Source organism: Athene cunicularia (genome assembly GCF_003259725.1).
Source record: "Athene cunicularia isolate RWA chromosome 2 unlocalized genomic scaffold, athCun1 chr2_part1, whole genome shotgun sequence".
NCBI lineage: Eukaryota > Metazoa > Chordata > Aves > Strigiformes > Strigidae > Athene > Athene cunicularia.
This window is the reverse complement of record NW_020799095.1, coordinates 47,791,906-47,805,727: the sequence shown is the minus strand read 5'-3', so window position 1 is coordinate 47,805,727 and position 13,822 is coordinate 47,791,906. Positions and strand designations below refer to the sequence as shown.

General features: G+C 40.2%; 1 protein-coding gene across 1 annotated transcript in view; it reads left to right on the top strand.

The window, feature by feature from the left end:
- The window catches only part of OXSR1 (oxidative stress responsive kinase 1), a 93,372-nt gene that overhangs the window by 76,660 nt on the left and 2,890 nt on the right, over positions 1-13,822 (top strand). Inside the window, exons 10-17 of the mRNA XM_026842097.1 lie at positions 1,822-1,887; positions 2,133-2,255; positions 6,373-6,408; positions 8,122-8,277; positions 10,744-10,817; positions 11,704-11,756; positions 12,158-12,226; positions 13,113-13,177. Of these exons, the coding sequence (XP_026697898.1) occupies positions 1,822-1,887; positions 2,133-2,255; positions 6,373-6,408; positions 8,122-8,277; positions 10,744-10,817; positions 11,704-11,756; positions 12,158-12,226; positions 13,113-13,177 (642 nt within the window). The remainder of the gene's footprint in view (positions 1-1,821; positions 1,888-2,132; positions 2,256-6,372; positions 6,409-8,121; positions 8,278-10,743; positions 10,818-11,703; positions 11,757-12,157; positions 12,227-13,112; positions 13,178-13,822) is intronic.

Sequence of the window (13,822 nt, the reverse complement as noted above, 5' to 3'; positions counted from 1 at the left end):
TAAACTTGAAGTAGACTGCCAGTGAGCATTTATGTAATTACTGCCCGGAGATTAGTACATATGCAGTGTGCAAGGTCTTATTAAGGAAGAGAGACAGAAATAATACAAAGGAGAATTTATATTTCCATGGGAATGAGGAAATGTTTTCTGTTTGTTTACTTTTACTGTGGCATGTTTGTGACTAAAATACATGGGGTTTATGGCAGAACACAGATTAAACTGTCAAAGATATTTTGATACCTGGGATAGCACAGCAGCATCACCCAATTAAAGTAATTTTCAGCTCCCAGATTAAGATGCTTAAATGGTAGTGGCCACATCTAAGTATCTGTACAGGAGCTGGATGTTCTATTAAAGTTGACAGAAATTTAACAAATGCAACCAAGGAAGTCTAGAGAGTAATCCAGTTTATGAAATGTAGGAGTTTGCTTTAGGGCAAGTTTAATTGATGTCTGGGCTCTTGACAGTATTAACTAGGTTTTCATTGTTCATGATGGGATATTAGGCAACTGAATAGTCTGCATTTTTATACTGGATACACACTTGATGTCCAAAGTGACAAGATAGTTTACACATTGCTGACCTTTCTCCATTTGGTTATTCAAGTTCTGATTCGTGTTATACTTCATTGTGTGTAAAATCTCCTTCATGCTTTCATTAAACTGCTGCAGAGTAACATATTAGCATATGTGGTGATAGAAAATTAACATTATTGTAAATGAGGCGATACTTAAACCGGCATTTGAAGTGAAAATGTATGCTGGTTAACACTCAGTGTTAAATTGCTTTCATACATCAGCCACTGCCAAACTGGCAGCTGTAACTTGAGGACAGAAGGGTCCAACTTCTATATGTTTATATTGAACCATAAATTTAAATACAGGCTATGTTATGTAAAAATACCTTTTGAGAATGCTGAGAGCCACTTCTCAGGAAGTGACAGTGTGTGTCTTGAGGCTCTCCATCCTGTGTACAAAAAGCCATCACAGGGGAGTTCTGGGAGCACTTCATGGGCAGAGACAGCAGAGCTATCTAGCCTCACCCGGGTGGTGTGAAATACACCTGCAGATCCCAGTGCTAATGCCAGGATGCTTGCCTGGCCTGCTTCTCCTGCAGCCAGCAGTTTGGCTCCGCAGGCTGCAAAATTATATGTTCAGGAGCCCACGTGTTAGCCAGTCCAGAATATCTTGCTTGAAGAGGAAATTGAATACAGTAAAGCATCACAGCAATTTCCCAGTATTTAATCTGTTGTGATCACTGCATTTACTTCCTCTCTAAACATCGTATGTGCTGTACATTTTTTCAGCCACTTTAAATTCTGCTGCCCCAATTCCTTGATGTTGTTACTCCAGCATAAAGGAGTTCCTGCATCCCTGCTTGTCTGAAATCTGAGGTTTGCCTTTGGCAATTGGACAAGCATAAATTTAGGGTTAAGATAAAGCAAAGGGGCTGGATCAGGGTGGTGTAGTATCTGTGAATGGAAGAATGTCTAGTGTTTTCAGCAGGGTATCAGGTGCTGCAATATAAGAAGTACATTCCCCAGTAAATCAGACAGAATAGCATACAGCTCCTCGATTGTTAATTCCATATCAGTTTGCATAGGGAAAGTGCCACTGCTAACTGAAAAGCTATTTAGGCTGAAATGTCATATACTGTAATCCAAAAGAAGAAAATGGTTAATACCTTTGGGGGAATGGGGGTGACACATATAAAACACTTTCTGCTAGAAATAGCTTAACAGTTTCTTTATCAGAGACACAAAAGGAATTAAAGGGCATTTTCAGCAATCCAAGTGTTTGGTATATTTTTTTTCTTTTGCAGAATAAAGAATTTTTGCAAGAGAAGATGTTGCAGAGAGCACCAACAATCACTGAAAGATCCAAGAAGGTACTGAAGATGTCCCAGGCCCTTGCTGTTACAGTCATACCAGTGTTTTATGCTTGTGTTCACATTTTGAATGATGATTGCTGTAGTACAGCATTTTCTAGATAAAGAGATAGACATTTCAATAAAACACTCAAGCACCCTGACAGGTGATGGAACCTGAAGATGCTCTTGTGGTATTTCTCCTAAAAAAAGATCAGCTGTAGAAACTGCTTTACATATCAGTTCTCTGTCTTTGTGCTGAGCAGGTCCGGAGAGTCCCAGGTTCCAGTGGACGTCTTCATAAGACTGAAGATGGTGGCTGGGAATGGAGTGATGATGAACTAGACGAAGAAAGTGAGGAAGGCAGAGCAGCAATTTCACAGCTCAGGGTGGGTCCTCAAACTCCAATAGCTCTACTGTCTCTGTTTTGTTTTCTAACTGTGGTGTGTTTAAATATCCCTGGGAAGCATGTGGCCTTGTTTTAAGCGTGATACACAGTAAGTTATAATTCCTTCCCTTGAGTCTGCAGCTGAACCAGAGAAAGCAGACTGAAGGTTGAAGAAATTGTATTGATCTCTTCTGTCATCATTCTGGGGCACAGCTAACCTCATTAAGGAATGTTGAGCATAATTGGGAACATGAATTCAGATGATCTGCTCCCAGCTCAGCATACACATTCACTTGAGCTAGGATATTCTCTCTGTTTTTACGGATGCTGACTGAAATACTTTCTTCTGGAAGTGTCAGGAGACATTTTGTCCTACTGCCCCCTCCAGGATGGAGCTGAAATCAGTAGGGCCTGTGCTTACGGCTGATAACTGAAACACACAGGGCCTGGTTCTGTCCCCTCAGTTACACTGAAATCCACTAGTCCTAGTAGAAAAGGTTACAGCATCCCTGAAGTCACAAGGAGTGATTGGTCTAGCACTTAACACAATACTTTACTTTCTCCCAACACATACACAGAAAACCCCAAACCCAGAGTAACCTCCAGAAATGCAGAGGAGTAATGCATAATGATCAACTAAAAGATTACAATAAATTTACAGACTGTCTTCCTCCAGTAGTCGGCAGTGCCAGTTTTGACTGTAATGGCTTGCCTGTTTGCTTCTCACAACAGCAGGTAGCTTGAAGCAGAATAGGCATTTTCATAGTTCTGTGATTGAACTAGTGAGACAGTGAAGGATTTTTAGAGGAAGTTTTTCAATATGAAAGGAAAAAGCGTTATTGGGTAGAAGCATTTATTCCTTTACAACTTCAACTTTTCTCCTTTCTCTTTGATTGGTCTTCTATGGTGTTCTATATAGACACTTAGATATTAAATGCAAGATTTTGCACCTTTTTAGCATCCTTTGAAATGCTTGGGTTTTCAAAGATCACTGTTGATACAGTAGTTCCATTCTTTGTGGCAACAACTATTGTGACTTTTTAAAGAGCTTACTATATCCAGCTTCGTATTACATGGTCAAGGGGGATCTCTTGTACCAGGTGGCCACTACTGAAATTCTTGGTGCTTTATGAGCTGAATTTTCCAAATTCCTTTTGTAGGTTAAAATATAATCAAATTTTAGGAGGCAATACTGTAAAAGACCCTAACTCTATTTCAGAGATGACTTAGAAGTTGTTCTATCTTGTCTCTAAGCTCAGTGTGCTAGGACTTAACACTGTTTACTGTGTTTTGAACAGTACTTACTTGTTCCATTCCTCTTATGCAGAAAAGAGCAGATTGACACACATGTTTACAAGCTCCTTTTCAAGCCAGTTTTTCTTTTTTTTTTTTTTTTTTGAGCTTTGGCATATTTCCTTGTACTGCTGTCTGTTCTGATCGCTCTAATTTGGGCTTTGCTTGGCCTTTGCTTCTAGGTCTTCTGTTGAAGAAACCTTTAGGATGGGTGTTGGAGCACTTGGTCTCAATTCAGTTACCTAAATGTGGATGTATATTGCCATTTTGGAGGCACTCTATGCAGATATAACACAGAACTTTGAGACCTGTACCTTTCTGGGAGTCAGTAAGGGCACCATGGCATCATAGACCTCATTACATGTCTGCCTAGGTACTTGAGTCCTGCCCTGAGTGTCTTTCCTCTACACCTCTTTTGAGTCATTTTCTTCTGCCTGAAGATGAAAGGATAGGAATGCCTGTGAATCTCTTGCATTTGATCGCTTCTCAAGCAGTCTTAAGACTTGTATCCAAACTGCCAGAGTTTGGCACAGATAAAGTGATGGTGTTAAGGTCTACTGTTTATCCTGTGTTTTTGGCCATATTTCACACATAGGGTATAAATTCCACCTGTCTGTAATCAACTCTGCAATTCCAACTAAGTTATAGGATACAATAACTTAGGTTTACTAAGTGTCACCTTTTATTTCTGCCCATTGCTGTGGTGGTGTAGATGATTTTTAAAGGTCCTTTCCAACCTAAACCATTCTGTGATTCTCTGATTCCATCTGTACATGTATTTTATTGCTGTCAGTCTTAAAGTAAAAGGATGCCTTGCAGATTGACTTCATTTGCTAAAATATTTAAGTATTGACCTGCATAAAAGCATCTACATAAATGAAAAGGGGGGGGGGGGGTTTGCTTGTCTCCACTTTACAGAAAAAATAGAGCGAATTTGATATGTACAAATCTCTTGCTAAGACTGCACCTGAAAGTAGACAAATGTTTATAATAAATAGAGCCAGAAATATCTGCTCAATTCATCTAATAAGGTGACTTGCTGACTCAGTGTTACCTTTTGGCTATAAAGAGTTACTGAACTTCTTTCCTCTCTGTATTTAAACCTTGAATTCAAATTAAAGCAATTGTGCTATGTAGGGTCTTAAATCATACACCTTCCATTAATAATTCTGTGCAGTGGCATGCCGTGTGGTCACATCTCGCTGGTTACTCACATCATCTCTGATTACACAAGCAAAAATAAGTTAGAATATATTTCAATACATCCTCAAAATCATCCTATGTGTACCTTAATTAAGTAAATGTCTTTTAATGTTTGACCTGTTTCCATTTGTTCATGTTTTTCCTTAGTTTACTTCTGTTTATCGCTTTTTGGGTTAGTTGTTAGCTGAGGGGCAGGGCCAGTGTTTCCATACTTGTCTGTACAGTGTCTAGCACACTATGATCTTTAAGACAAGCTTCTTCTGAGTTATTCCTTGAGGCATACGAGTATTCTTGGATATGAGCTTTGTCCCTGAAAACAGCGCTGCAGCTGTGACCAGCAGATGTGGAGCATGGCTGTTTATCTTTGGGAACAATGCCACGTTCTTCATCTTGCCCGGTAACTGTCAAGTGAAGGCTCAGCATATTGAGATGGATTTCAGGCTTTACCTTTCCAGCTGCATGACCTTCTTCCTGGCACTGTCAACGCAGAGTCATTATGAAGGAACTGTTCCTTCTTCTCCTGTCCAGAGGGCTTTTTGCAACTTGGCTGTTCTGAGAATAAGAGCTTTTACTTTTTGTCATGAGAGGCCTTTAGGTCATAGGTTAGAAGCTGCTCTGATCTGCATTGGTTAAGTTAGTGGCATTGGATAGTGCATAAACTGTCTCAAGTTAAGATAATGGCATGGTGAGACTTATGTTCTTCTGTCAAACTTGTGCTGTCTTAATCATAACCTGTCTTTTAGACCATTGTATGGAGAAGGAACATCTATTAGTCCTAGTATGGACTAAGCCATCCTATCAGTCTGGTAACTGGGCCTTTTAGAAGTCAAAGCTGCAGGCTCTCTTAGTTACAGGGCTTTCTGGGAGTACTTGGCAATTCCTTCCTGCTCATGTGAAATAGCTAATGAATGTTATCTTTGTTTTACTGATAAGCAAGGGCTGGTTGCATTGCTTTGACTGCACTTTCCCCTCCATTCCACTGATCTCTCTGTTTCACTGCTGGACTTGTGTACAGCTGTCAGTTTTCTGCATTCTGTCATGGAGAGCATAGCGTAATGCAGAGTCCAAGGGCAAGGAGAGCAGGCGAGAGATTTCTTTCTATAAAGCAGCATAAATAAGGCTGATTTTCCCTCCCTGCCCCTCCATTTTATATGGTTTAAGCAAGCTTGTTTGCAAACTGGTTCCCTAAGTATATGAAGGGGATTTGTTTCCCAGCAGAATTCTGCAAGGCTGATTGTGTGGCTTATCTTGTCTGCAAGACTTGGGTATCTTAAAATGGATTTTGCCATCTTGGTGCACAAATAACTTGGTATAATCTGAGTGATCTTCAATACTACTGGATTTTGCAGATGGTTAACAATGATAGCAGTTTAGGGTGTTGTATGCCACTGTGTAAATATCAACTGCAAGTTCTAAAACATGGCTGCATGTTTCTGGGTGGTATGCTGTGATTAGGTTGTCAACGAACTGTGTCGTGTCCCTTTTATTATGTGTCTTAATACATATATGTAATTTGATAGCAATTATGTAATTTCATATGTTCATTATGGTTCTGACAAGTCCTTCTAGTCAAGAAGTTTCACTTTTGACTGGGCAATGACAGCTTTTTCTCTGTTTTTCAGTCTCCCAGAGTGAAAGAACCTGTACAGAATTCTGATGTAAGTTCTAATTGAAAATGGCTTTCCAAAATGATGACTCCTAGTTATTGCTGTTGTTTCAAGGAACATGTTTTTATTAGCCTTTGAAAACAATATTATGTGAAGTAGAAGCTACTATCTAGCTGAGCTCTGCTTAAAAGCCTCCCTGTAAAAGGAATCATTGGCTGTGTAATGCCAAGAGGTCTTCCAGAGGTAAGTTTTGGTGTGTATCTTTTCAACTTTACTTGCTCCAGCAAAAGTCTGTATGTTGTAAGATAATGAATTGGTCACAAGAATAATCTAAGCAGAAGAATGGTGTTCCAAGTTCCTCCTTTAGAAAAACAAAAACAAAAACAAAAACAAAAACCCACAACAAAACACAACTCTAAAATGTCTGGTTTGCATAGTCTAATCCACTGGTTTGGAACCTATGCCCAGAACTGTGAAATAAATCTGGAGTAGTATTTGATAGCAAGCAAAACTTCATTTGCAATTTATAATCTGCCTTCAGTTCTGTCCTGTGTTTCTTACATTAGGAATATTAGTATATCTTATCTTTCAGTGATAGAGACTGCTTATCTTCTAGAGTCTGTGTTATGTCTTTCTCTTTTCCCTACCTGTGTGGAAAGATAAACAGAGCTGTCTCCTAGAAACTTGTCTTAGGTTAGACTGTCCTGTTCTTCCTTTGTATGTTTGTAAGGATTGATTATAAAAGGATATCTTAAGAAAGACTATAGTTCTGGCACAGTAATTTGACATAAACTCTAAATTCAAAGGAAAATCTGAAAACCAGAATCCCTTTGGGATGAATTTACCCATCCTTTAATAAATATTGGGTTTTGGAGGTCATCTGCCCAGGTTTTCAGTATTCAATGTGATTTATATTTCCTACAAGTTAGTGGAGTAAGTTGACGGGCACACTGAAGAAATGGCATCAAACTTACAGTTCTTTGTCTACCGTGACAAAATCAGTTTCTCTGTTCTGAATAATGCAAGAGGTAAAAAAGGTTAAGCTTTCATTTAGCGCTCTTCCCCCACCCTCAAATTAATTGCTTGTGATTTTTTTTTTTTTTTTTTTTTTTTTTTTTTTTTTTTTTTTTTTTTTTTTGCAAGGGACTAACTTTAGTAAATCCAATCCTAAACAGTTTGTCTTGTGTGTTTGGAAGAATTTAAGCTCTGAATTCACTCTTCAATTGAATACTCAGATTGCTCTGACTGACATTTGTTTTACTAATGGATAGTTATCCTAATGCTTTGCCAGACCATGTTCCCTGAAAGGAACTACAAGTCAAAGCAGCATTGCTCTGCTGTGACAGCATGGTTACTTGGAAATATAAGTAGGATTCGGGTTCGGAGAAGGGGAGAAGCTAAAGGATAGGGTGCTCTTGTCCAAGTTAGGATGTGATCTGTGTTCATCCAGCCTTGCTAACTACAGAGTGTAATTTTTGTCCAAGATCCACAGTCATGCTGCTGTCTCGGTTTTTTATGTTTCTCTACTGGTAAGTAAAACTTAAAAATGCCAGGGCAGAAGAGGGTTCCTGGGGGTAAGGATGCATTAAACCCCTTGAACACCAGCTTGGGGTCAGTGTTAGTGTTCTGGAGGCCTGGGAATGCCCATGGCATTGAATTTCTCTAAGTGTTTTATGTGGCAAACAAGTATTTTTTGGAAAGCTGGTGCTTGACTCAGAAGTCTTAAGTTCCTTTTCTCATTAAAATACCCTTTTTTGCTTGCAGCTGTTCCCATCAGCTGAGCCTCCAGGTCCTTCACTCAATGCTCCAGCACAGGCACCTACTCAACTACCTCATGCTGCAGGGCAAGTACCTGCACAACCTCAAACTGCTGTACCTCCACCTAGTCAGGCTCCTCCAGCAGCCCCAGCAGCAGCACAGGTAAGATCAGAAGCCCTTCATACCAGCTCTCAGCTTTGCACTTAGCTGTTCATCCAGACATCCTAAGATGATCTGAATCTGTGAAAGTTGCTTGTCTACAGTTGATTTAGTGCTGCTGCTTATGCAGAAGTGACAGCTGGCCTCGTGGCTTGCAAAAGGAATACAGTCAGTGTGGGTGCAGCAGTTTTTCATTCTTATTCTGTGGGTGATCAGTGGCTTTTTATGCTGTTTAGTAAGTGGACTCTGGCTTGAGGCAAGGTTAAAGGTAAGAAAAAAGGAGAGTCTCATTTCAGTGTCAGTTGCTTGTTCCTGGTATTTAAGGTGCATCACAGTCTCTGGTTGTGTGTCTGGGCATCATTAGCATCTATGGGATAAGAGGGGAGAGAAAAGTGAGAGGAAGAAACTAGAATGTGCAAGTTCTCCAGACTTCAGAAGAGAGACAGGAGGCTTAGGTTAAAACAGTCCTTGTAGCTGTCAAAAATTGAGAAGAAACTCCATCTTTGTAAAGCTCTGAACCTTGTGGTGCTTTGAAACACTTCCATGGCAAGCAGAGAGGAGAGAATGGACCTTTGAGGGGCAGTAGAGAGAATGTGAAAGCTTGACAAGTTTGTGTCTTAATTCTTAGCTACATCACCCCAAAGTGTAGGATATAAGTCAGATAGGCAGGCATAGCAAAGTCAGGAAAGAGCTCTGACTTGTGTTAAAGAGAGAAAAATGGCCAACCCAAATAATCACAGAGACATTTGGAACATGTCTTGTGGTTTGCTGGAGTAAAGCACTGCAGAGTGTGCCAGACTTCTGCATGATAGCACCTCTTTTATAAAGGACACTAATGTTTGTGTTTGTTGGTGGGGAGAGACTGTCACTGTTGGAGGGGACCATGCTACCATCACCCTTTGGCAGACTCAAGGGGATGAAACTTGGCAGTGTTGGTCAGAAAAATACATCCTAGACTTACTCCTTCCTAGAAATGTTTCATTATTTTTAAGAACGTAGAAAGATATGTATATAGCTTCACTGCAGTCAGCTCATGTTTCTGTTTGCAAAACTGTTAAAGACAGTGCATTAGTCATTAAACAAAAATAGTGGAGTTGGGGTCTGACATATTCTTGGCTACATTAAAAGTAGCTTTAATACTTAAATCAACCCTCTTCAAATCTCTTGAAAAAGGTCCAGTGTTTAATCCCTGAATTTTATGCAGCAGTTGAAACAGCAGCAGCGGTGAAGGCCAGGACTCTCAGTTTGGTAAAATGAAGTAGCAGTGTTGGTCTTAGTGGAAGTGTTTTGATTTGCACTAGCAGAGTATCTTGCTTCCTGCTACTAGTGCCCAATAGCTTATTTGTTGGTAGCTTGTCCTAAGGTGAACTTCATACCTTTCTGTCAGTGCGTTCTTCTTTATAGCTCTTTGTGTCAGTGTGTTATTCTTTATAGCTCTCCTCTGGTTCTTGTAGTTCATTGGTTACTGTTTTGCAGACCTCTGGGCTTCTCTGTGAACCCTTGTTTGTTTTCACTGACCTGGTAAAGCTTTCAGCTTCAACAGAAACAAGATAGTGATTAGAAGCTCTGAGCTGCATTGCTGGCAGGAGAGCACCAACAGATGGAGTAAAATACTAATCTTAAAGGGTGGGTTTTTTTTCTCTTGAAAAAGCAGGTGATCTAGATGAGAACAGTTTGTCAGGACTTCTAGGCTTAAATTACCAGCCTAGTGTTGTGTCTGTCTTGTTACTCCAGGTTTAAAATCCCTGTCTCAGCCTGTGCAGTACAGAAGACTTGTGCAGTGAAAGAGTTGACTGACCCTTCTGTTTCGTTTGGGGATTTTGGTGGAGATTGATTAACAGTTAGCCCTTTACTGGAAGTATCCAAGTGCTATAAAAATGGACACCTCCTGGATCTTTCCTACTGGAAATCTGTTGCTTACGAATATAAAATGGTTTGATTACAGGTTCCAATAATTACTCGAAGTAATTCAGAAGTGAAAACAGACAGCTATGAAATTACATCTAGATGCTCTGAAATCCTTTGATTTCACAAAAAAGTAGCTGAGAGTATATGCTAATCTGCCAGTTAAACTATTTCCTAAGTACTCTTCATAATGATATCAGGTTTGTAAATCACATATTTGGGGCAGGGATTAAAACACAGGAGATCTTGAAGCGGCCATGAATGCCCCAAACCCTTAAGTTTTGATGAAGAGCATCTTCTGAAGTCCTCTGCTATTTTGAAATTTCTCAAAGTTGTGTAGCTTTTACTCTTTTCAAAACAATTGCAGAGAGAACCTTTTAGGTTACTATTTAAGCATAAAGTTCTTCTGTTTCATTAGTCTATTGCCTTTTACACTGTACTGTCATGATTCCAATGATGAGTTAAACTTTTATTTGTGTTGATAGTTGATCAAGGTTATCTCTAGTTTTAAAACCAGAGAAAGGAAGTGTTAATCTGCTTTAAGATGATGTAATCCTATTGCAGGCCCCACCTGCCCCTGCTACAGCTCCGGTACAGGAAGATACGAAAGTCCCCATCAGCCTTGTACTAAGGTTAAGGTAAGGACATGAAACCAACCTGTTCTGTCAAAGTGAGCCTTTGTAGAGAGACAGACACTGGAAGACTTCTATAGTGCATCTTGCCATCTACCTCTAAATTGAAAGGATGGTCATTATGTGTTCTTTATCAGCTTGAATTTCATCCATTCTTCTGAAACCACGAGCCAGAAAAGCAGTTCATCTCATCCACTACTTCAGTTTGGCAAAATCTGTGGGTTGAAAGAGGTTTTGATATTTGTATAAATATTCCTAAACTCTCAGCAGGTGGGAAGGAAGGAATTAGCTGGGTTCTCTAAAGGGCATCAAGGATCTAGAGGTTCTGGGCTTGTGCTAGACCATCTGACTATCCAGGCACAACTTCAGACTTCAACCAGTTCTGAGAGTGAAGAGTTTTTACCCAATTCAAGGTGTGGATTCTGGTCTGTGTCCCTAGAAATAGGCAGAAAAAGGATTGTAAACACATTCTATTGTCGTTACATGTACTGATGTTTCTCCTTTAAGGAACCTGCCTCTCATCTCTGTAGGCATCTTCATTCTTGATAGGCACTAAACTGGGACTTCTGAGTATCACCTCCCGGTCAGTCCTGGACAGTTGCATAATGTGTGTGCATCTGACAGATGTGAGTTGATGAGACAGTGGCACAAGGTGGCCTTATATCAGAGAGGTGGCACTTGCTTATCCTGGTTTTCAGCCCACTCAGGCTGTCAGGTTGAGAGTCCTGCTTCCAGATGCACACCCAAGTGATTAGTTTTCCCTTTGAGTGGGAAGGGTGCAATGACTTCACTTCTCTCCACAGACTAATTATTCAATTACAGCACTTTCTTTTGGGCACCTATCAGTGCAATGAAATGGTCCCTTCTACATAAAATTCTCTTCTTTCTGCAGGAATTCAAAAAAAGAGCTCAATGATATTCGATTTGAATTTACCCCAGGGAGAGGTGAGCTGGTGGGAAATTCCAGTGCGTGAATGTGGTTTTGGTGAAGGAGAAATTTTGTGTTTGGTGTTGTCCAGTTGTGCGTATGGAAACCCTGTATGAGTGTGTGTGTCCACAATGCCTTCTGGAAGGGCTTACGGTTGGGCTTGAAGCACTGGCTGTGGAGAAGGCCTTCTTGTAAAACTCTTTATGAATATGACCAAAGTGCAGCCCTGCGATAAGTTCCAACTCTGAGTTTGACAGCAGAGTACAGAGCTGTCTTACTGCACCCTGATATCTGCTTTGTGTAAACAATGCTTTTGCTGTTTGCTTTGAACAAGCTCCTTTAAGTTCCTGTGTGATGTCTTTATCAGTTGTACAATTTCTCTTATGTGGTGACTGGCTCTTGGGTTTCTCCCCAACAGATACTGCTGATGGTGTGTCTCAAGAACTCATTTCAGCAGGTCTTGTTGATGGCAGAGATCTAGTAATAGGTAATTATGTATTACGTTTCTTAGTCTAACCATTTCAGTTATCTTTTGCATGTTTAAAATGACCTGATTAGTGGTACTAGGAGAGTTTGCTGTGGCCTTGGTTCTCTACACCAGTGGCTCTACAAAACTTCTGTTAATTCTGGTGACAGCTCTGTGCCAGTACATTTAGGCAACCCTCAGTCCACAAGAATTTGATCTAGTTGAAAACATGAAGCAAAAGTTCCTTGTAATGCCAAATGAAAGCTAATCAATGCATTAGCTAAATCATTATCTGACATATATGCATTGCCAAATTGCTGCACAAGCCTGTATTGCTCACAGGTCCTGTACAAGAGAGGTCTGGGTCTGGAATCAGACAGGCTTTTTTGTTTTAAATAGGCCTAGGGAAGGAAGTGTAAATTGCACATCCACTAAGGCAGCAGCACATGTTATATGGGGATCAACGGCTAAGGGAACAGTTACCTCTAGCAACAGTGCTAAATGTATGTGTCCTGTGCAGCAGGTGAGACTTAAAACTGTCAGAGCTGCCTATCTATCTTGACTACAGTAAACCAAACTGTTCCTTGTACACAAGCTGCAACATCTGAAAAGTCTGCTAGTACAAAATTAACTGGATTTTCATGTGTGATTGGACAGTTTATTACTATTAATCCCACCACATCCAGGGGAAAAGCAACTACCTCTGAAAAAGAAACATAGTAACAAATGATAGCATTTTCACAGTTTAAAGCTTTAGATTTAAATGGATTGTGTCTAATTGAGACCTAAACTTGTTTGTTATTTTAAAAAGTGAAGTTTTCTGAGTAATAGAGGGGCCTAATGAGTCTGGGATGTTTTTCTCTAGCCTGTCCTAATATTTGCGCATTTTCTTTGTGTGTGATTTCAGTTGCAGCTAATTTGCAGAAAATTGTGGAGGAGCCCCAAGCAAACAGATCCGTCACTTTCAAACTGGTATTTATTCCTGTTCCCTAATTGAACAAGTTGTCACTTGTAAAGGGAGGGCATTGCATATAGATGCCTGTGGTGTCTACTGTAGGTGTATGATGTACTCTAAATCCTTCCCTCTTTTTCCAAAGCTTCCTACTGGTTACCTAACCGTAGGCAATGCAGGCTTCCTGCTTGTATCCTCTGAGCAGCACCTGGGTTAAATAAGTGTGAGATGATGTGGTAATACAGACAATTCCCTTATCCTGGCTAACAAGCATATCTGAATGTTACAAAAGGGTGCGGAATTTTTTTTCCATACACTTTTCCAGAAAGGGCAGAAGTACTTCAGGGCAGGTAAGTGGACTAAGAAATGCCACAGACTCCTTTCTTGGAGGAGTAAAATGGGGAGACTCCAGATACATTATCTCTGAGGAAGAAATAAAGGCCAGGGCAGGGGAGAGCGAGGTGCAAAAGAAAGTCAAAACTAGAGAAGATAGGCTAGGAGAGGAGAAAGAATAGCAGATGAATCCTTCAGAGGTGGTGAAATTCGGAGGTAGTTACAGTGGCAAAGCAAAGGTGTAACCAGTTTGTTAGTAGTGAAGCAGTAAGTGCTGCTATTTTTGACTCTTCCTGGAAGGAGTTTTCACTTGTTTTGCCCCAGTTAGTGCA